Source organism: Thermobia domestica, chromosome 4 (assembly GCF_964235325.1).
Source record: "Thermobia domestica chromosome 4, izTheDome1.hap1.1, whole genome shotgun sequence".
Taxonomy (NCBI): Eukaryota; Metazoa; Arthropoda; class Insecta; order Zygentoma; family Lepismatidae; genus Thermobia; species Thermobia domestica.
In genome coordinates this window covers 99,064,459-99,090,144 of record NC_137457.1, presented here as the reverse complement: position 1 = coordinate 99,090,144, position 25,686 = coordinate 99,064,459, and the positions used below count along the sequence as shown (strand labels likewise).

General features: G+C 33.1%; 1 protein-coding gene across 2 annotated transcripts in view; it reads right to left on the bottom strand.

Moving 5' to 3' along the window:
- The window catches only part of LOC145683338 (trypsin-1-like), a 245,934-nt gene that overhangs the window by 64,412 nt on the left and 155,836 nt on the right, over positions 1 to 25,686 (bottom strand). Inside the window, exon 3 of one of the 2 annotated variants that reach the window (XM_081754681.1) lies at positions 1,376 to 1,525. In XM_081754681.1, the coding sequence (XP_081610807.1) occupies positions 1,376 to 1,525 (150 nt within the window). The remainder of the gene's footprint in view (positions 1 to 1,375; positions 1,526 to 25,686) is intronic. The other variant, XM_081754682.1, reaches the window with a different exon arrangement.

Below are 25,686 nucleotides of genomic sequence, written 5' to 3'. Positions count from 1 at the left end.
TTCTTGATATATACCCATCACTGATCACAAAAATGACGGAACCCAGTAAAATACCTCCGGGGGGAAGGGGAGGAGAGGAACACGAACTTTTAGCCGTTTTTATTATTAACTGTATCTCCGTAACCATTCGAGCTGAAGCATCCAATCGTTTTTCATCTGTTTCTCTATTTGTCTTCTACAATTTGATTTTCATGCATTTTTGACATAAATATAATGATTTTCTTGTTATTTTCATTTTTACCCTCAGTATTGGTTCCGCGAGGCGTCAGTTTTCAATCACAGATTCTTTACAAGATTGAAATCGGAAAAATGTTTCCTCTAAAAGTTTGTAATCATTTTATGCTCTTTGAAAAATAGATACTTATATTAGTGTAGGTCTAATAGAGCTTGAGTAACAACCGTCTTTATTCTGTCGTGGACGAAACGTAGCACGGCGCAGCCCAAGAATTATCTCCCCACAAACGTTGATAATAGCAGCTGATGATGATTTATAATTTTGTGTGTCTGCAAGTATATAAATTTGATTATTAAGTTTGCCTATAATCTAATCCATTTTAAATATCAACAAGAGCTTTGGGGAAATAACCCTTGTCAAAGTACAAAACTTTTCTCAAGAATGAAAAGAGAGCTTTCTCTAGTACACAGTATGAGAAACTCTGCAAATGTGTTTCTTCATACCTGTCTCTGATACTTTCTAAAATATGCACAAACATGCAGATTTTCTATTCATTTTCTGAAAAACAATTTTTTTCGAAAAGGATTGACTTTGCTACAAGTCCTACGCATTATGCACTACAATAGTACTGAAAGAAGTAGAGCAAGAACCACAATTAGAAATTGCCTTCAAGTAAGAATCATGAACAATTTACCATTAACGATTTTTATATATTACCACTTTTCCATCTTAATACTTACTGTAACGATAAGAAAAAAGAAAAATGTAAGGTATGAGTAACGCATTTCTTTAAATGGTTCCTTTTTAAACCGTTAAATCTTATTTACAGATGCAGTACCCTTATCTTATATATACAGCGATCATCCCAATATATAAAATAAAGAAAGAGATGACAAACACTTGTGATTGGATATGTACTTCAAAATGTCCAAATACGAAGCAGGATTGATTAATTGAAGCTGATGTATTCTGGAATATGTCATTTTTGGAAGTATGTATAATTGCCATGTCTTGTTTTCGGATTTCAAAAACGAAGTTGTTATTTCTTTGCAAATCACAATTCGTAGTGATATGGCTCACTACAACTAAGGACTTCTGAGGGAACTTGTCACATATAAAGTTATTATTACACGATAATCTTCCGAAACTAAAAAGCATTACACAACCAGGTCAAGAATAAATAGAATTTCATTTACTTACCTTAAAGCTATTCTTTTCTCTTTCAGGGTCACCAGCGCATATTTGGTTTTCACGAATCCCTCCTAGATAGTTATAACGACGGTTACATTCATTTACATTGACCAAAGGAATTTTTACTTTTAAAAGGTCCATAGTAGAGTCTAATAAACACTAAAAAAAGAAGTAAAATAAATTAACTATTAGGTAATAATTAAATATATCTCGTACGTCCATTTGTTTAATGAGTATACAAAATAATTTTTGTAATGTTCTAGAAGGTGATTTATTTGCTATTTTATTATGTATTTTAAATTGCATATACTGTATATAAAATATGCACAGTGTATATATATCACCAATGATTTCTGTTATATTCGACCTGTAAATAGTGATTGATGTTGGAATGAAGCTCATTCTGCCGGATTACAGATGAAGGTCGAACTGAGTACCAGCCTCTAGGGTCCTAATTGAAACAACAACTGGTTAACAATTAGAAAATAAATTAAGTTGTTCTGGCACATGTCCACAACGGTGAATGTAATATAAGTTCAGCGATAACACAAATGAATCTCTGGTTCAAAGCAAAATCAGATTATTCTATCCACTTTTTGGAATTCTCACAAATTATTAACACAGAATATCTTCAGTGAAAAGCAAGAGATATTCGTGCTATTATACATCAAAAATAGTCTGAATACATTACTTGGCAGTCTATAGTGGACACCTTCTCCGATTTTACATAAGAGACATTAGAAAAAAATGTATAGTGTCCAGCCAATGACTGCCTTTACAATCAACACTTATTATGAAATAGTTGTTGCTGTTTTTTTCTCTCACTTGTTCTTTGCATTTCTTCGTTTCTTTCTTCTCGATTTAAGCATTACAAAAATGTGCTTTAATAAACAACATTTTCGTATATATTTAAAAGTCAAACTGGTTATTTATTTTTATGTATTTATGATTAATATACTTTCAGTCTTTCATTTTTGTTTTCTCCCTATAAATGTATTTATATTTTTACTATTTTCTTGTCACTTTGGTTCTTGCTAACCAAATTAATACTTTTCTATAATTTATGATTTTTGACTCTATGCTATTACTAAATATACTAGAATTTTCATATGATTTATTTAGACATTCTTTCTTTTTTGTTTTCATTTATTTTCTTAGCTACAATATTTTGCAAATACTACAAATCTTAGTTATGTTATATTTATTTTAATCATTTACTTGGTTTTCTCTTGGTTTTCAGGTCTTTTATTTTCTATTTATTTCTACTTTATTTTACCAAATTCACCTCTCAATATAATGGTATAGAAAATGTCCACACGTTGGTCTTCGTATCATTAACCACATTGGAAAACAGGGAGCACAATCTAGTCTACATCTCAGTATAGTTTTATACGCACTTTATGATTACGAACGATAGTGTTTGTCTTATCGTTACGTAACACTCATTAATTGAAAAGGAAGAATTTACCGGTAGGTAGTACATCACTTCGCAATAATTTCTGTACTGATTGTGAATGAGATTCGTTGTTGATATGTGGATATAAGATTGAATATGAAACACTTGTTCAGTTGTTTCACGTTACATAATTTAATTTTGAATGAAATATACGAAATGAATAGCGCATCAAATGAACAATATACGAGTTGCTTATCTTTTGAAATTATATAACTCTGACATTCTTCACATGTAATGAAACAAACTGTGCTTCATAGTAATAGAAATGTTCGAAATTCTTTGCTCCGTGGTATCAATATATTTTTGTCTAATGGAATGGTGACACAATTTCCGATGAGGAGATATTGCGAAAATGAATAAAAAGTATATCATCAAAGTGTGAACTTGGAATTCAGATTTGTCATACATAAACCTTGTCCAATAACAAATGTCACAAACTTTTATAATAAAGAGTAATCTGAAAATACTGCACTAGTGTAATTATGGAACTCATTCGTCTGTTACTTTGCTTTTAGATACTATAGCTCTGATTTGGTAAAGGGATATACCGATGTTTAAGCAATCATAACTGGAAACGAAACATCAAACTGTCACTCAGCGTAACTCAGTCCATATTTTCACATTAGTGTAATATAAGAAACAGCATATAATTTACTCATATCTTTCTTACACTCTAGAACTCTCTGCAACTAAGGTTGCTCTGCAGGTGAAATTGAGCATAGTCTTTTTTTAGGAAATATAATTTCTTTAGCGGCTTTCAAGGGATTTCAGCCTCATATGTTTTCTCTAACTTTTTCTCATCAGCGTTTGCTTTTCTTTCCATCATGAATACTTCTGTAACTAAGCAGCTTCATGTTTTTTTTTTATGGTTCTTGATCTGAGTTTTATTATTTTATAAAATGTCACCTTCCAGGTTTTTATATTCTAGTAACTGAAGATGGTTCTTTAATTAAAAAAGAGCCTTAAAATTTTAATTATACCTTGTTTCACTTTAACCACATTAATATATCTTTTTGTGCACTCTGCCACGTGACGATAGTGGAACCTTGTGCTCTTATAATTCAGAGTCACTGTAAACTAGTGACACATCTTTGTTTTCTAGAAAATACAGTTTCACGCAGAAGCTTAACACGTCTGTACTATTCGGAAGAGGGGGGAACATTTCTTCTTTCAAATCTCAAACAATAGAGCCCCATATATATATATATATATATATATATATATATATATATATATATATATATATTACATCTGCTAATGTTTATGACACCAAACACTATTCGAAGCTTTCTTGCACCCACTGGAAAACGTGAAGTATATTAATATTTATTTGCATATATTTTTATTCCACTGTTCCCATAATGCACACCGACTTCGATTTTAAAAAAAATTGAGAAATAAATTTCACTTTTTATTTTGTGGTCAAGGCATTTTGTTATACTACTAGGCTATTAAGAAACAAATATACATCATATTACGAATCAATCATTATGGCACGATTTCATGTGTGAGGCGCGGCAGTGGTACCAATCTTCGAAAAATTCATTTACAACTTTTTTTATTTTTCTTTTTTAATTGATTTTATGAGTAATAGTGCATTCAGTATAAAGGTACAACAAGATTTTCTCTCTCTCATTCTGTCTGTGTCTGTGTGTTTCTAGTTTCCGGCGTAAGCGTGTCGATACTATCAGGTTTACTTGTGTGTGTACATATTCTAGTGTGTGTGTGTGGCGGGTATATGAAGTATTAATTGGGATCGCGTAGTGGAACTTATCGATATTAGTACGTACATACGAGCAGCCGTTACTTCACACCATAACTTTGGACAAATGCGATTTTTTTAATTCTGCTTTTTGCAATAAACAAGTAGAGAGACATTCCTCTTGAGGGAGTTCCTTAATAAAAGTGATTCGCCAACTGGAAATGGTAGAAATGGGTCATTTCCGATTGAAACGTTGATAACTATAGAGCTTAGAAACTTTGGAAGATTACTGTGTTTGGACTTCATCATAATCTTTGAGTCTACGTCTCACATAACCTCAATGCAGAAAGGGAATCCTAAACTTAAATAACTAACTAAATCAAAACCAATGAGAGCACAAAATACAAGGTTTCGGCAGAAAACTAGCACAAAAATTTGGAATGGAAAAAGTATTAAGTATCCAGTTGGAGGGGGAAGGAAAGGATGGGAACACGGACATAAGACCATAAAACACTTTATTGAAATGGTAGTCATGGATGATTATAGAGGTGGCCCTTGGGCCTAGAGCTTCGAAATATCCTCTATGACATTTCGCGGGCGTACACAATCTGAGTTACTATAATTTTTGCACTACTATATTCAGCCACAGTTTATTCAAATCCTCCGCTCTTCAAAATCTGAAAGGAACATTGCCTCCTATGGTGCTTAATATAACTTAAATATATTTTTCAGTACTGCATTTCATGTCCATTTAGATAGTCCCCCCCATTCAAGACTCAACCGAAAATGGTCTCAATCGTTTGAACATCGTTTCTACATAAATGTACCAGCAACACATTCGATTGTACACAATTAAAGGCGCCGCCAGAACGAAAAGAATGTGGGGAGGCTGTCTAAATGGTAGCCCTCACAATGTCCAATTCAATCACAAATTGTCGCAATCGTTTGTACATCGTTCGTACAGAAATGTGCAGGCAAAAGTTTTGTTAGTACACAATTACAGGCGCCGCCAGAACGAAAAAAAGTGGTGTATGTGTGGTACCCCCACCATGTCTAATTCAATCACAAATTGTCGCAGTTGTTTGAACGTTGTTTGTACAGAAATGTACTACTATGAGCAAAATAAATGACGCGTCTCTTTATTCTGAAGTTGTTTGAAAATATCTCCGTTTTCTTTATATGTTCGAAATTTCGGAAGGTTTCCCCAGCAGGACGGGTTAATAACAAACCCGTTTTTAATATTTGTGTTAGATATTAGCTTAAAATAAAGAAATTAGAAGGAAAAAAACATTAAATCGACAGAAATCTCGAGAATTACCAACTCTGCTAAAGTGGGAAATTTTCAAGAACGCGAGGGAATTCTGCATTTCAACACGAAGCAGCGACATCTATGTCATTGAGAGAAGCGTGGATTAGATCTACAAACGAAAATTTTAACGAAATAGGCCTATTTCTAGTATGTCTTATTATATGCATTATCAGCGAACTCCAAATATATGAATCTATGCTAAGTATTAACATATAGATAGTGCAAATAGTGGAAATTACCTATGGGAAAAGACGAATTGTTAGCCGAATCGTAATGAAAAATCGTCTTTACTGTAGAACAGGTTCAGCTTACGTAAGAAAGCAAATAGCTCAGTTAGATAAAGCAACGAGTTTGTATACAGAAGGTAGACGGTTCGAATCCCGTGGATGTACTGTTGTCGTTTTTATCACTAAGGTTATTTTATTTATTTTTTATTTGGGAAAGAATCAAATTGTAACATATGTGTAAAACTCATGACGATACCCCCCCCCAAAAAAAGAGAGAGAAAATATCGTCGCATTTGCATTAGTGTCTCTAATTTTTGTTTGCAAACAGATTCGTAATTATTTCCCCTGTGCTCACTGATGCATAACGAATGTTTTCCAGTAAATGTTAATTCTAATTTGGACAATTTTATAGTTTAACTATGTTTCTCACTACATAGTCTTCTATATACGTGTTTGGTTATTTTTATAACAGATTTCCCTATTAAATGTTTAATTTTCTCTATAAATATTTGTCTTAAATTGAAATTGTTTTGAATTTACTACATAAGCAAAGTTGCCCGAAGGAGGAGAAGTAATAGATATTCTACGTAAAAGCAACCTATTGTAGAATGATGATGCTTCTTACCTTCAGCACATAATCTTAACGTTAGGGAGTCAGAGAGAGAAAAATCCTGTTTTTCCTCCCCTATGACCACTCATCTTAAAGCTCTGCCTATAATGATTCGTGTCACATAATTTTGGCTCTCCAAAGACATTCATATTTATTATTATTATTATTATTATTATTATTATTATTATTATTATTATTATTATTATTATTATTATTATTATTATTATTCCTGAATATGCCACCCTTACATAATGTTGTAACTTTAGAGATCTTAGTTTAAAGTGCTTTCTTTAGTAACAATATGAGCAACCACGTCACAAAATTTAAAATGTATGAGGGGGCACGACGTTTTATTTCCCCTCCTCTCTTTTCAGCACCCTCCAACAGAAGGTATATAATTTCTGAGAAGCAGGGCAGACAAAATGAATAAGAAATATATTTAGAGCATCCTTTCCTCCTTCGTGAATGTAATATCACGTAGCATTTCTTATTCTACTGAAGACGACCCTAGGCCGTTATGGTTAGGTAACAAAAGAAATACCTAATATATTTATAGCGCCCCTGTAACTGTAATATTACCTCTTCTTTATTTGTTCGAGGCTTCCTTACACAACCAAGGGTGACAAAAATAATAGGAAAAGTGTCTAAAGATTACAAAAGACTTTATATTTTGTCAGAAACAAGGCAGTATATACACAACATTGCTTTCGTTAACAAGTGTTTCACCCTTGAGTCGCTTTTAAAATTAGCCAGAATAACTTTTGCCGATCATTGTTCTAGAGGGATTTGTCCAGGATGGTTTGGTGTCGAGCTAATAACGATAAGTATGTTTATTTACATCACTGTTAAAGAAATAGCAAACTTTCTGATAGGAACTTACTTAGGAAACAGATCTTCCTTCTACTTAGCCAGAGCCCACTTTGAAAAATTGCATCTGGCGTTCTGAGTGAAAGTTCTATGGGACTATTAGAAAAATATATTCCCGTTTCCACGCTGGTGGTAGAATTTCTTAAACAGTTATTGAATTACGTTCGAAGGGTAGGCGTAAATAGCGCCCCCGCAACAATGTGGCGTGGGGACCGCACAAGCTGCAAGGCCAAAAATATACAGAAAGTACGCAGGGGCGGGGCAGGGCAAATTTTCACACGGGCAAAGTGACTTTTTGGCGCCCTTCCCCTATATTTTACATTTTATCATAGTGTTTTTAATAGTTTAAATCAGGAGCGTCATTTCAGATTTTGCTTTGGGGGGGCAAGACCTCTTGATATAAGTAAAATTTCGCGTTTTTCACTGATTTACTACTATTCTAATGATAAAATCTATATACATCTCAAACTCAGGGGGTCAAATGCCCCTCCCTGCCCTCCCTAAATGACGCCCCTGTTTTAAACCCATTTTCAAAAAGAAATCCATTACCTAGGAAAACTTCACAAAGAATATGGCCCGCAGTAAACAATACCAACTCCACCCCCCCTGGTCTAGTGGCTAGCACGCCTGCCTTCTGTGGTACCGGGTCCAATTCCATGTGGATTACTGTTGAACGATAAAAGTGGTTCGGATTCCACTATAATTAGTATCCACATCTCCCTTGCCCATTAAGGCATAACCGTGGAACGCTAAACTCAAGCAAACAAACAGACAATACTTAATTCCCGGCACTCTTTATTCTACATGCCATCTCTCAATTTTTCGATACAGCCCCCTTAGTACTATGAAACTCTCTTCTTCCATAGTGAAATAGAAAAAGTTCATATAATTGCCACTACTTTACAAGAATATAAACCAAAAACGTCAGTAGAAAGCACATTATAAAAGTAGTTTGTATACCTAACTACTAGCGCACTTCCCCTTTCCACCCCCTGACTACCAAAAATTACAAACCCGCCACTGACCACTGAACTTTAATAAAGAAGGTGAGAGCAAAGTAGATTAGATATTGTACACTGCGCATATGCTTTTATGACATTTAAAATCATAAAACCTTATAGCTAAAACTTATAACTTATAGGTCTGTCTGTGATTGAAAAAATACTTTTTGTTCGATCGAAATCGGTTCAGAAATAGCTGAATTATAAGAAGATAAAATTTAGTATGTCGCATAGGCTTTTATGATATTTAAAATAATAAATAAATTTTCAAAGTAAAAAGCAGCAAAACCTGTGCACAGGTGGACCTGAGAGGACTTACGCCTTTCTCTTATTTGTTTGTTTGGTTTGCTTTTGGCTGCCTCTCAGACTCCTTTTTCTGTTTGTTTCTCTTTCTGCTGCTGCTTCTGTTGTGCCTCCGTTTCTCTTTCTGCTGCTGCTTCTATTGTGCCTCCGTTTTCTTTTCCCGACTAGCGCTAGTCTCCATTCACGTCAACTCAATCTGATTTGCTTCACTTATAGATGAGGGAGTGAAAATCCTTCTTCTGGCTGGGAGGCGACTCGAACCTGCGACGTCCACGCCGATAACGACTCATAGCTGGCCAGACCATGAGCGAGCACACTCGGCTAACATGTACTCAAAGAAATCAAGTGAAAATTGGTCCTTATATATGAACAAATACTTCTACAAGCAACGCCATCTATTAGCAAAGTGATAAACTACACGATATACAGCACTATCTACTGAGTGAGTGAGTAACTTCTTAAAATGCCAACATACAATTCTTTAGAGAGAGCATGAGTATAGAAGCGGTAAATTCAAAATATATAACAATAAGATTATCTATATCTTGGTTCCTACTGAATATTTTGACAATCTGATTTCATTTTTGGATAGCCCATATATGTATTACGGGTTGCAAAAACGAAAAAATGCTTATATCATCCTTATTTATTAACCGATTTTCAAAATTCAAACGACAATCGATAGAGACTTAAAAGTACTATTTTTTCATGTACAACTGGTTGCATAACCCACAGGATATGTTCCCTTTTTCAATATCTCTACAAAATTTCAACAAATCGACAAAAAAAAATACTACCATAATCATCACAAAATTTTAAGACTTTTTTAAAGAATAACATTTTCCAGAAAACTCAAAAATAAACCCGTAAAAAATTCCCGAAATTTTGAACTTGCAGTAACTTCATCAAATATTAACCGATTTTCAAAATTCGAACGGTAATCGATAGGCAAATAAATTTCCTATGTAGACCAAAATTTCAGAGTAGATTTGAAGACCTGGAAACTACAAGTGTCCAAAATACTGACACATTATTATCGGCCGTGCACCCTTACACAACCTTCATCAACGAACCGACGTCCCCGTTTCCAGGACCTGTATTTGTTTGTAAAATTTAAAAGACATTATGTTCTGTATATCCAAAGGTCTTAGTTTTTATAGTCTTGATACTATAAAAACACTTATACACTTAAAACATACTTAAAATTACAAGTTCGGATATTGATAATGGAATCTTCTGCTAACCTCGTTCTCTATGGGAAACAATGATTTCTTAAACTCTGTCCACTGATCGTAATTCAAGCTGAATAGACAGCCGTTAATATCAAAAACTACTTGAATTTCGGTTTGCACATTTTTGACAATTACATTGAAATTATTAGTAAGAATGAACTTCTTTTGGGGATCCATTTCTAATCACTCCATTTTTTACTTCTGACAACATATTTTTGTTCATTTTTGTTAATTTTTTTATTTACATACAGAACTCAACAGTCGGATAATTATCTTTTAAACCAGTGTATTTGATTTTTATTCCATCTTTAACGATCTCATCAATCATTTTATCTGTTAAGTGTTTTGTAAATCTAGGTGGAAGAAAAACCTTAAACTCCTTACACTCAACTAAAATTCTCTTTCCATACTTAGTTTTAATCTTTTCCATTTTCACAATCTTATATTCTTTAATTCTTTAATTCTAATTCTCTTAATCCAATAACCTGTTTTTGTTCAAAACTTCCAAGCTTATTTAAAAAATCAACGTGTTTCGCCATCATATTTATTATATAGAAAATCAATGAACACTTCAATTTTTTATCTTCATCAAAAATATTTAATCATTTTTATCAATTTCGAACTTCTTTCGCCCAATTAAAATCGCATAGTATATAGTATTAGCAGCCACAGCTTCTGCAAAGTCTACAACAATCTTTATGTTTGTTCTCTCATTTACCGATACATTTTTCCTCTTACTACAATTAATCACATACATTGGCCTGTTATCTATAAACTTTTTAGGGTCATAGTACATTTCGGTATTGCCACACGTTATTCCTTTAAATGCAGTATAATCTTCGTACATCTTAAAATAATCCTTGTTGGCAATATCTAATTTTCTTGATTCTTTTGGAAATACCTCATTCAGCCCATTCTTAAGATAGATATTCTTTACCTTACAATGATCAAACTTACTTGCGTCTGCTGTTTGTTTGCCAGTTCTATTAGTTTGGAACATTACAACTACGAAATCAGGCATATAAAATTGTCTAGAATTAAATTGAGTAGTAACATCAAACTCCAAGAAAGAACTCACCACAGTCTTCTGAACACATTGATAAGTATTGAATGAAAACATGATTTTAGGTTCTTTAAGAATATTCAACTTTAACTTGTTTTCATAATTAGATTCGTATTCAACAATTGGCATTCTTATCTCCATAATTTTTATTGTTATTTTTCCATCATGAGGATCTGCTCCTGATCCAGCCCATTTGTACAAAACATCGTTATTTTTGTCAGCCTTTGTAAATGTTATTCTCAATCCACCTTTCCATATAACCTCTTTATAATCACTTAAAAAGCCTGGAATTAATCTTAATGGGTACAAAACACTAAAGTCCTTTCTTAGACCAAGTTTATCATCTGTTTCAAATCCTGCTTGTTTTAGATATTCAACTTCTGGTTTGGAAATCTTTAATGTTCCGACAGCTGTAGATGTTATTCCTGGTAGTTCAATCTTATCTATAACAACACCATGCTTTCTAACCTCAATTTGAGAAAAGAAGAATGGGAAGAAGTTATCTACAAGTTTTATAGTATCATTTGCACCAAATGTACCTCCAACTGATGCACCAACAACTTCAAAAGTCATATGACAATCTGCTTTGTGTGGATGTATGAACCCATCACCCACATTGAAATCGAACTCAAAATAATTGTTAGCTTCATTCAAATTATTAAATGTTCTTGTGTTAGCTTTATAACTCTGTAACTCGTAACTCTCAACACTATCCATTTATTACAAAGAAAATCTTGAAACATCGTTGATAGAAACTGTTTGAGGATGAACGTTTTGTAAGGGGGTTAAAACTCCTCCTTTGCTCATAAAAGAATGGATAGTGCCATGCCCATAAAAGAATCATTGGCCAGTCACATGTGAAGGGCATATTAACAATTAAAAACTTATAATCCCCATCCTAACTTAACCTTAGCATTCATAGCAGTACCAACTCCAAAAGCAGCTAATCGTTCACCAATTGATGAATCACTACTAAATGCTCTTTTCCATGCTTTAGTTTCTAGTTCCTTATCTGCAACATGTTTTGATTCTGTATCTTTATTGTCTCTGTAGTATATATCGTGTTCTTTACAAGCCTCATCTAATGGGTTAATACCTTTATCACCTCTTTCTAATCTTTCTTGTAGCTTAGTTCCCGGACCACAGTATGAAAATCCTGGAATATGTAATTCAAATGGGAGTTTATTAATCAAATCATTTACTAATCCTTTCCCAAGCTTCTCATCATTCCAGAATCGTGGTGGTAACGTATTTAAGATCTTAATCAAATAACCTATACCTTTTGGATCATTAGGAACAAATTGTGAAAGCTTATTATTAATCATACTCACTATACCTACTTTCTCATTGTAAAAGTTATGATTTCCAGCCTTTTCTTCTCCATCTATAACTATTAGCCGATCAATTAACTTTCTCCCATCATCCATCCATATATATTCTTTAGGTAATTCGTTGTATATTTTTATTCCTTCCCCAGACTTTGGTGTTTTCTTTCTTGGCGGTGTTGGAGGTAAAGCTGGTTTAATATAATTATCCCAAATAGGTTTGATAATATTAATGTACTTAGAACCTCTACTAGATGCTACCTATTTATCTCGATTATATTTTTGGAAAGCAGCATCTGAGTATTATTATTTCCTTGTACTATTCAAAATCGTTATCGTCATAATCTTCGATGGTTTTATTAGTATTCATCCTTAACAAATCCCATAGACCTTCTGTTCCTTTATAAGTTTTACCATTAATTATCAAATCATCAACATTCACTTTAACTTCCAAATTTCCTATCTTATTTATTATTCTTCCATCTTCTTCTGCAGTTCTTATTCCAAATACACTATCATTTCTTTTACTATAATATTTCGTTGCAATTTTACCAAATGACTGTGCTGTTGTTAAAGGTTCTACTCCTTCTACTTTGTCTTTAATTTGTTTCCTCATTTGTTTTATTTCTCCCGTTATAGGCGTATCACTACTACTTGGAGAACTATCATAAGTTATCTTTTTAGGTGTTTCTAGTAGACTGGGATCTATTGAAGCCGTCTTATGTGCAACTGGAACAAGTTCAGTTATTAGATTTTTATTTTGTTCTGCTACTTCTTTGATCTCACTTCCTAAGTTTTGAATAGCATCAATTACAGGTTGCTCTTGTGTTTTAAATTTATCATATATACCTGCTCTTTCTTTCTTCCAAGATTTAAAACCCTTTATCAAGAACTCCTTTAACTTGATCTTCTTATTATTTTCTTTCTCATCCATTTATTATATAGCAAACGAACAAACGTCAATAAACGTTAAAGAACGTCAATAAACGTGAAAAACGTCAATAAACGTCAAAGAACGTCAAACGTTAAAACGTAAAACGTCAATAAACATCAAACTTTTAAGAAATGTTTTATCTTGTTCCTATACTTACCATTGTTAACCTTCCTTGTCATATCAATTACTATAAAACCATAATCTTCTTGCCAACATTTTGAACACATCTCTTTAAATTTATCATAAGACATATCTCCCCCAACAAACTCATTATACACATGTTTAAGATTAGTATCATCTTGTCTGAATATGCATAGGAAGTTAACGATATCTATTATAAGCTGTTTAGGTACTTTTGAATATGTTTGTGCAAGATAGAAACAGTCTAAATGTCTATGCTTACCTCTTGTAAAGTAATTTCTAACAGTATCTTGACTCTCCAAAATATAATCATCAAACACAACAACAGAGTATTTTTCACATTCATCAATAGGCACAATAGAATCATTACCGCTTAAGAACGTTGCTATTTGCTTCTTAAACTTTAGTTCTGCCTTTTCAAATCGATCTTTTAACTGCTCATACTTTGGCTGATTCATGCTTTTAGAATATATGTAGAAGTAATTATTGTTTAACCAACCTGGCTGTAATAAGAAGTTAAATAGCAAAAACGTTTTTACCACACCCCGACGAACCTACGATAAGACAACGAATATCATCAAGTATAAGTTCTCCATTTCTTTTCTTAGCTGTTGTTTCTTTTATCATCTCTTTTACATCCCAATTAATAGTTTTCTTACTCATTTATTATAGAGAAAATCGTCACCTTTTATGATCTTATTTGTCTTAGAGTATTCACAACCTAGAAACACCATCCAAGATCATGTAGACGAAGAAGATAAGAAAAAAATTCAGACGTTATGGCAGCAATTCACCGCCTTTACCAAAAACACATCCAGATACAATCTTCATCAATGAGTCTAGGCTTTACTCCCTGGTTCTACGGTCAAAACAAATCAAGGTCCCGTTTTCCAGGACATTGTCAAGTGTACATCCTCATACAATCTTCATCAATGAGTCTGGTCTGTACTCTTTAGTGTTGGAAGCTATAATTAAACTTCAACACACTAACGAAAATGAACCACTTGAGCCTAAACAACCATACGACAAACAGTTATCATATGAGTGTGTTTAAATTTCAAGACCAAGAGCTTCTAACTGTGATCGATGTTAGCGGAGCAATATGGTTCAAAGGTAAGGACGTTGGGGAAATTCTTGGATATCAAAACCCACAAGAAGCAATCAGAGATCACGTAAAAACAAAATATCAACGGGTATATAGAGATTTTAAGGGTGAGCAAAACGCTCACCCCCTTTCAAACATACAACCTCATACAATTTTCATTAACGAGCCCGGTCACTACTCATTCTTAACAAGCTCCAAAAAGCCTAAAACAGAACCGTTTCAAGATTGGGTGTTCGAGGAAGTGTTACCAAAGATTAGACAAACAGGTAAGTACGAACTAACACGGCCCAACGACATCCTCGAACTAGTAGCCTCATTCCAAAAACAACTATCGATTCAGTCTGAAACCATCAACACCCTAAGCAGCAGCCTATTCAAACGCGAAAGCCTGCTCCAAGCCATCGAACCCAAGATAGTACCAGACACTCACAATGAGCTCAAGTTACATAAGTTTGTTTTAATCAAGAAGAACTACAAGGATGGCGATGATTCAGACCACGAGACAAACCGACGCAACATTGATTTTGAATACTACGCCATTAGAGTCCAAGAACAAAACTTACAATCAAGACTCGACTTAGCACGCAAACGTTACCCACAAATGGAAATCATAATGCAAGTAACAGACCCCAACTCAATCAATCTATTCATTAGGGTTAAAGAGCGCTTACAAGACAAGATAAAAACAAAACAAATGCACTTATCACTTGGTTCAACGTTGAGCGAGTCAGACCTAATGATGGAGATACTTAAAGTTCACAAGGACAAGCTTAATCAAGTTGAAGACAGTGTCCAAGACCGTAGCGATGAAGAATAACTCACATCATCAATTGGCTTTATAAACATGTCATGTCATCAAGCTGTTAGAAACGAGAAGAATTACTACAGCAAATATAATGATGAGATGCTTAAGTTCGACAAGGACAGCTAATCAGCTGAGTCGCGTCCAAAAATGTAGCGACAAGAATAACTCACATAATCAATTGACTATGAACTGTTTATAAGCTGAAAATGAAGCACAAAGCCCCACATAGAAACATCCTGAAAGATGTCGATATTTAACTTGACGATCAAGAGTTATTAACATTATTAGACGTAGAAGGCAATGTATGGTTCAAAGGTAACGACGTCGCTACAATTTTAGAGTATTCACGACCAAGAGATGCTATTCAAGATCATGTAGACAAAGAAGAGAAGAAAAAAAGATTTCAGAAGTTATGTGCGGCAGTTTACCGCCCTTACCAAAAACACATCCAGATACAATCTTCATCAATGAGTCTGGGCTTTACTCTCTGGTTCTACGGTCAAAACTACCCAAAGCTAAAGAGTTTAAGAGATGGATAGCAACCGAAGTACTACCATCAATCAGACGAACAGGACAATACAAACTAGATCAACCCAACGACATGCTTCAGCTAGTGTCAAGTTTCAAGAACATGTTAGCAATCCAATCATATACGATCAACACATTAAGCCACAACTTGTTTAAACGCGAAAGCCTAAAATCATCTCTTTTATGATCTTAAATCTTTAAGTTGTTCTCTGATCTTAAGCAACGTATCTTTTATATATTCGCTATCCATTTCGCCATTTAATGTTATTATCATCTCTAACTGTTCTTTAAATGAGTTAATACAAGTGACAATGGTTTTATATTCGTCTTTTCTTTTGCTTATGTTTAACTTAGATGACAAACCTGTTATTATAGCACTTCCGGTTGCAAGAGACGTTGTTAATATCGAGTAAATTGTTACAGGTATAAAAATATTAATAAACCCAGTTGTTGCAGAAAGTATAACCGACAACGTGATCAAAGTGTAGTATGCATATTTAACAATTCGTAGTTTTCTCTTTTTCTTCTTTAAACTGTATTCTAACTTTTGAATGACATCTTCTATTAACTTGATTACTTTCTCTCTTGGAATATCTCTAGGTAAATCAAACTCGTTCATTTATTATATAATAAATGGCTAAGGTATTTAAGCTAACGAGTGATACTTCTGTTTTAAAGAAGAAGCTCCATTACGAATTAGACAACAAGAGCAACTATTTAAGTATAGGACTAGTTGGGTTTTACAGTACATATCTGACACCAAACGTTACACATAATGCGTGGTTTAAGTATGGAGATGAAACTGTTCATATACCAGATGGACAATACAGCTTAAACAGTCTTAATGAGTATTTAAAATCTCGCTCCGTAAACAAAACGTTAAAAGAGGATCATATAACAAATAGAGTAAAAATAGAAACAGGTGATATTGGTATCTTGATGGGAAACTTAGGTACTGTTCTTGGATTTAGGTTTTATGAAGATTTAAAAGAAAACAAAACACATATTGGAAGTAAGTTGCCAAAGTTTCATCCGTTTGATACTATAAATGTTCACTGTAATATAGCAGATGGCATGTTTGTTAAAGATACAGAATACACACATAGAGAAACATGAATTATTGCATCATTTAAAACAGATGCTGAGTTCAAACATAGTATTATTTACGAGCCTACTTATCCATTATTTTCCCTATATCCAAAGACAAGGTTGATAATTTTGAGATAAGGATAACAGATGAGAATGATTCCTTAATTGATTTTGGTGGAGCAACAACAACTGTTCTTTTGCAAACTAAGATTTTCTCTTAAATAAATAGGAAGAAGTGTTCTATTAAAGGTTGTATGTTTAGTGTTCCTTATAAGGAACTAAAGGATTTAAATATTGATCATGTATTAACAAAGAAACAACTTAACGATAAATCTAAGAAAATTAAAGAAGGTAAAGGAATGGATTTAACTTTAACTACTGCACAAATGAAAAAGATTAAGAAAGAGCATATTGGTGGTTTTATCTTTACAATTCCGGCCATTTTAGCAGCTTTATTAGCAGTTGGCTCATTAGCAGGTGGTGCAGCAGCGATTACTAAAACTGTACTTGATGCTAAGAAGAATAAACAAGAACTTGAAGAACAAAAAAGACACAATATGGCTATGGAAGAAAAGCAGGGGGCAGGTAAACCGAAAAAGTCAAAAAACTAAAACCATTGACCAACTTCGATATAGAGAGGTTGGCTAAAGAATTAAAGATAAAACGATTTAGAGGTGTATTTATGAGTGATGAACTTCCACAAAAACCCTATGTACATGAGTGTGGCGTAGTTAACCTTGATAAATCAGAAAACATTGGTACTCATTGGATATGCTATTGGAAAGATAACAACATAAAGTACGTGTTCGATTCTTATGGTGGTGTTCCTCCTAAACAACTGGTACAATATCTTGGTACCGAAAACTTACTTTACAATGACGAACGAATACAAGACTTTAATTCAGTTATATGTGGTCATCTTTGTGTTAAGGTTTTAAATCTTCTAAATCAGGGGTATCCTTTTAGTGAAGTTATGTATATGATTAAAATGATTTAGCGCTTTTATGGTTTGTATCCATAAAAGTTTTATCCATCTCTTAAACTCTTTGGCTTTGGGTAGTTTTGAACGTAGAACCACAGAGTACAGCCCAGACTTGTTAATGAAGATTGTATGAGGCTGTGAATTGACAGGTAGCGTTTCTTGTACAACCCCCTTTATATGTGACAGTTGTGTTTTATCATCTTCGTCTATGTGTTTAGTCAGTGCTTGTTTTGTATTTGTATACTCTAAAATTATGGCAACGTCTTTACGAGATAAGGATATCCATAAAAGTTTTGCTTTAAGATAAATATGGAAGCTATACACAATAGATTTTTAGATTATTTTGAGAAGCATGAGGATGAACTAGATCCACTAGATAGATATATTTTTTATCAGTATTTTCAGGATGTTAGCGATATAGACGTAAAAGATAGAAACCACGTATATAATGCTATTGATCTATGGAAAATGTTAATACCAAAATTTTTGTACACGGAAGAAGAGTTGGAAAAGTTACGTCCAAATATTACCTTAAAGGACTTGTTGTCGAATTATAGCTCTAGATCATTACAATGCAGTTATTGTGGTAGTAAGTCATTAACAAAAGGTATGACTAGATACATTTGTGACGATTGTTCTGTAGAGAGTGGTTGGGTTTACAGTACTTCTGAAGAAACGAAAGCTGCTTGCGTAAGAAAACCATGGTATGATACTATAAAAAGATTTAAGTTACAGTTATCTCGTTTGCAAGCGTTATAGGATAGAATTATTCCCGAAGAGGTGCTCAAGGTGTTAAATGATGAACTTAGAGATATATCAAAAGATTTAATATCAACAAAAGATGTTCTAGAAGTACTAAAGAAAAACAAATACACAAAATATTATGATGATGTTTATTTAATACACTATCACCTTACCGATCAAAAACCATTAAAATTGCAACATATGGAGGAAACACTTATAAATGAGTTCGAAAACTTACACGAGGTCTTTAGGGAGCTGTATCCGGAAAGAGCATTGTTTATTAACCTAAAATGTGTATTGTACTACCTGTTGAATAAGCATGATATTCATGTTGATATTGATTTTAAACACTCGCCTAGACAAAGAGAGATGTTAAAGAAATGTTTTGAAAAATTAGGATGGGCATTTTCTGTATAATAAATGAGTATAGATATATTTGGTAATGTTAAAGATAGAAAAGGTGATATTAGTGAAGAAAAATTAAAATTGTTGGAGAATTTAAATGATATTGTTAGCGTAAGTCAACTTAGGTCAATAGAAGCTCAATTAGAGAACGATAGAAAACGATTTGAAGATGCATTAGAAACGTTACAAGACACATACATAAAGAAAGAAGATTTTCAAAAGATTAGAATGGATACTACTAGATTGATTATGCAGAAAGAAACCATGCCTCTATTATATCGATTAAGAGTTAAAAACGTTAAGGAGCCAATCTTTAGAATATTTAATCTCTCTAACGGTTATAAATTTCTCTATAATGGGAAAATAATGCACATGGACTTAAGTTTGGATAAATACTTTCTAGATATATATTTGGGTGATACTTTGATTAAAGAGATACCTTTTGACTTTAAGAAGAACGATATAATTACGATTAAACCAAATAAAAATTCTGCTATGGAAGAAGGACAATTATTGTTTGTTGTAATGTACATAGAAAGAGAGCTTTCCTAAAGACGTTTGCTATATAATAAATATGGATATCTTTGGTAATGTTAAAATGACATCAGAGTTAGATAATACAGTTGTGAGAAAAGATATTGCTATGTTGAAAGAAGAGCTTAACTTCATCAAACGGAGTTATGTTATAGAGCTTCCAGGTCGATTGATATCAGAAAATGTTGAAAATCCGTTCTTTTTAATACATAATCAATCTACCGCATACAAATTTCTTTATAAAGGTAAGATAATGCATATAGAATCATCTTACAATACGTATTATATAGATATATATTTAAATGGTTCTCTAGTTGAAACTTTTCCATTACACTTTAATATAAATGATCTATTAGCAGTTAGGCCATCTAAAGATTCTGATCTGAAACATGGTAAGTTACTATTGCTTCTTATGCATGTAGAAAGAGAAGATGAAGATAGTGATGATGATGGTGAAAATGTTGATAGCATAATATTAAACAGCGATAGTTATTGATTTTCTAAATAATTACAGGATGTATTGTGTTAAGTGTAAGAAATCGACAGATACGAAGAAAGATACCATTAGAATTAAGCAAACAAAGAATGGAAGGTATCTAAAGAAAGGTATTGGTTTTGTATGTGGTGTTACTAAAACCCAATTCGTTAAAACCCTTGTACGCATGGTTCAGTAATTATATGCTAATGCATATGCAGGGCCTCCGAGGCCCTGTATGGTATTTAAAGGGTTCTATTTGGAATTTGATGCAAATTACTACTGGCAGCCCTATTTTAGCTTAATTTATTACACAATAGACTAACAATGGGCATTTTCATAAATATACAAGTTTTAAAACAACGTTTACAATTATTTTATATTTATTACAATTAGTAGAAAATACAAAAAATACACTGTAACAATATATACTTTCTTCAAATATACTTTTGTCAGTTTACTCATACACTTCATAATTTTCTAATTTATTTTAAAATTCTAAACTCACCTGTGTGAAAGGGTACTATAATCATCAAAAGAGCAATATTTATATAATTTCTGACATTCTTGTATGCAAATGACATCATTGTTTAGCAGTGTTGAGAAAAATGTATATACAAAATGCATGAATTGCAAATCATTTTATGTGTTCTTTGCAAATGCTTTTGTCACACTAGCAGGATACCAACGCTCTCTTTCTATGAATACTGTATGGACAAAATTCATATTATCTTATATTTTCTCCTGCTTCTTCCTTTTCAGTTCCGGATATCTTCAAAACACTAATTGTTGCTAGTGGCAAGTTGGATATTTGTGATCTTTGAATCACCCGGTTTCTCATTAAATTTTCTGCCAGTTCTTGCAAGAATAATGGACGATTGTCTTTCTTGTTTTCATAGAAATTTGGATTCTGCATTATGAAAACAATGTGACTATTTATCTGCCACATCCATCATATTTGACCAGAGAGTAAAGAGTCACCTTCTAGTTTGTCTTTTGCATGTATAGTCTCTAACGTCTTACCCATAACATCAACTCCACATTTAGTTTTGTTGTAATAGTTTATAATCACTGGCTTTCTTTTGAGGCTATTTTCATCAACTGTTTTATCATGATGCATGGTGGTTATCAAAATCTCTGTCTTCTTTTTCTTTGGCATTTAGCTGACCATAGTGAAATATTTTGCTTCAATGCAAACATTGATGAACCTACTCCTCAAAGAGATGAGGCTCTCATTTCAACTGGAATGTCGCGTTTGTTTTGCCTTAGTGTTTCCATAACCGTAAGTCATTGTTGTAGCATACACTCTGCCAGATCAGTACTATCAAAGACATTATCCATAGAAATATTTCGTGAAGTTCCAGAAATGGTTTTGCAGAGGTGTTTTACTACATTCTTCCCAGATTCCTCTTCAACTGGTTTCTTTTGGTTTTCTTTCTGTGTATACAAAACCATCAACGGCATATGATGATTGAGCATCGCATAACCAAAACATTTTTACTACGTACCTTCAAGACTTTCGAGGCGTGTCAGTATACGTGTCAATGAACTCACACCTACTTCAAAGTGGCACTAGCTGTTGATCTACAGTAAGTTCTTCACACGGAACAATCACTTTTGTACAGTTTCATAGAAATATTTCCTACACAAAACGAATAGGTGCCAGTATATCATTTTCAAAATGAATTTGCCTTGTACGTTTATGGTCAATCGTAAGGCTTTCTTTATGTCTTCAAACCTGTTGACAGACATAATGCTTTGAACATTGGTTTGACTTCATAGAGATGAACAGTTCAATGATTGGCACATCTCAGCTTTTTTTTCTACTCCTACTAGTACCAAATTCCCTTGAAAACATTCATTTAGTCCAGACTATCATTTTTCCACTCTTTTCGTTTCAATGTTGCAACCCTTCTTCCCTCGTTTTCTATAGTATAAAATTCCATTCAAGATTTCCTTTGAAATGAAACAGTAAAACGCATCTTTTGGACTTATTCGTTTCACTCCCTTTGAAACAACTGGGGAAAACTTTATTATATTATGTGCTGGAGTCCGTGATGGAGGTGTTTTCTTTTTATAAATTGTGTCGTTTGGACTAAAATGTGTATCGGAATCACTAATAGCTCCATTCCCACTGGTGCTTTCAGCGCGTGATGACGGATCGAAATGTTCATCACTTACACTTACCCTTACACTTCCTTGATGAACTGTATTGTTGGATTCTTCATCCTCAGTTTCCTCACTATTACTGTTCGACTGTACACTATCATCAAGACACTCATTTACAAAACGGACAAAATCATCCTCACACACTCTCTTCGTAGTTCACCTTGCACTAGCCGTAGATGTCATTTTGAAACAAACACAAATTGCACATCAATGTAACTGGGCATTGCAAATTGCACCTAGTCACAATATAAAAGCAACAGTAGAAGATATATATATATATATAAACTTTATTGTATCAACTCTGTTGCTGTAATTGTTCGACCAAAGAAAATAAGTTACCAAAACGCTCTAATAAATGGCTGATAGATTATATAAACAATCTTATATACAAACGATTGATAAAAGCTTGCATATGTATTGCAGCGCTAACTACTGGGCACAAAATAAGCAATTATAAATAGGACTAATTGCAAATAAGTACAATAATAATAAAAAGAAGTAATGAAACTAAGTAAAATATTCGTTTAGGACCAATTTTATTTACAAATGTATGTCAAATAGTTCGCATACCATTATTATTTCATTAGGGCCTCCCAGGCCCTGCATATGCATTTAAGGGGTTACTAAATTAAATAAAATATGACTGTTTTCCACATAATGCAAAAAATATTCTAAAAATACTCATGAATGCATAAAGGAATGATAAAAGAATACACAATGTGCAAGGCTTTTTGATTGAATAGATTTGCAATAACTTTGAAAATGAAACCCCACAGGGCCTGAGAGGCCCTGCATATGCATACAATGGTTAAAAAGCCTGATTGACTAGAAGAAGGTAAAGGTGTTAGAAAAGACATTATAGAAGAAATTCACAAACCATCTAGAAAAAACTTTGGCAGATTAAGTGTAGTTATAAAAGGTATCGATGATCTTTGGCAAGCTGATCTTGTAGAAATGGATAGCGGAGTATTAAAAGGCGTTTCCAAAATCAATAAAGGTTATAAATATTTGCTAACGATTATAGATGTGTTCTCGAAATATGCGTTTGCTGTTCCTGTTAAAGATAAGAGTGGTAAGAATGTTACAGAAGCATTCGAATCCATATTAAGAACGAGAAAACCTAGTAACTTACAAACAGATCAAGGTAAAGAGTTTTCCAATAAAGAGTTTAAGAAGTTGATGGATGAAAATAAGATTAATCACTACTCAGCCTATAGTGGTAAGAAAGCTTCTGTTGTTGAGAGATTTAATCGAACACTTAAGCAGAACATGTGGAAAAGGTTCACAACACAAGGGAATTATAAATGGATAGAGATATTACCAACACTAGTTAAAGAGTATAATCATCAAATTCATAGAACAATTTGTTAAAAACCTATAGAAGTTAACAAGAAGAATGAGCGAACAATATTGGAGAAAGTGTATCAAAAAGAATATAAGCGTGTTAAGCCCAAATACAAGTTAGGTGATCATGTTCGTATAAGTAAGTCGAAAGGGTTATTTGAGAAGGGATATACACCTAATTGGTCAACAGAAGTATTTGTTATTAGTGAAGTTATTCCATCCAATCCGCCTACATATAGAATTAAAGATTTAGAAGAAGAGGAAGTGCAAGGCAGATTTTACGAACCAGAACTATTAAAGACGAAACATAAAGATGAATACTTGGTAGAAAAGGTGTTGAGAAAGAAAGGTGATAAAGTATATGTCAAATGGTTAGGTTTTGATGTTTCACATAATAGTTGGATAGATAAGAGTAATGTTGTAGTGTAAATATAAATGTTTGTATTTTATGGTTATTATACCATAAAAGGATAGTTTGAACGAGATAAGGGGGTAACTAAACGATACCCCCATAACATATATTTCCAGCGCTATACGAGGGGTCGCTCCAAGACAAAGTTACATACAAACAAATACAGGTCCTCGAAACGGGGACCCACGTTAATCCACAACAACATACAATCTTCATGAACGAGATAAGCGGTCTAGATATAGACTACTTCAAAGAAGCGAAGTATGCATGTTTGAAAGGGGTCCAGTGCTGGTGGACCCCACGAAAATGAAGTTAAAAATAAAGATTTTCTATATAATAAATATGGGTACTATGGATAGTCCTCTTAGTTTAAATGATATTTGCTATTAACAGATCAAAGATAACTATTGGTATGGTATCTTCGATGATTTCAAGTTGATTATAGATAAGAGTACAGGATATTTCAATGCTACTAAGTTGTGTCAAGATGGGGGTAAAGACTATAAACATTGGTATCAAAATAAAGGATCGAAAAACATAATAGAGTATTATTCCAAAAAATTAGCTAGTCTTAATATAGGCCAGCAAAACTCAACGTATTATATAGAACCAAGAGGCACAAACAAGAAAGATCTATTGATATCTGGAACATATGTCTATAAAAAAGTATTTCTTGCTATTGCTTTTTGGATTTCACCGGACTTCTATGATAAATGTTACGATATTGTCGAAGACTATTTAGTTTCTAATTTTAAGCAGATTCAAGAAGGTCAAGAAGAGTTGCAATCAAGAGTACAAGAGATAGAACAACTAATGGAGCAATTACGATTGTACAATCAAGCACTAGAAAGCAAAGTTGATTATCTTAAAACAGTTGCAGCACCATATACAGAAGATCTAGGAAAGATACATAGGCTATTCATTATCAAGAAAAACCTTACTAAAGAACAACTTGAAAATATACTCCTTTACTATGACGAAGAAGAACGAGATCAAAAAGAAAGAATAGAACGATATAAGTATTGGGTTGGAAGAGTACAAACATGCAATTACGAAAGTAGGATTAAACAACTCAAACTTAAATACCCAAGTATGAGTATTCTGCTTATCGTCGACGATCCAAACTCTGTCAACTTATACAACAGAGCTAAAGAAAGATATGATGATAGAATAACTTGGCACGGTTCGCATATGAACACAGATTTAAGTGATATAGATCTTGTTGACAGGTTTATTCAGTAAAGAGACATTTAAGTATAAAAAATACGAGAAACTAAATATACTATTGCTTTTATGGTTTAAACCATCAAAGTACAATTTAAGTGTTATACATTACCATCTGCTGCAACAGAGAATGCTACATTCAACATATCACCTAAATTGGGATTATTATGATATTTTCTTATTATAGCTCTCCAATCCACAAAATATTTATATGTATATATAAAGTCTATAGATAGGTCTTGATAAGTTGAAATGTTAGTCCAATGAACTCAGCTTTCGAACTCTGCAATAAGTTCTTCTGTTAAATTTTGAGACATTGAAATCATTTCCCAAT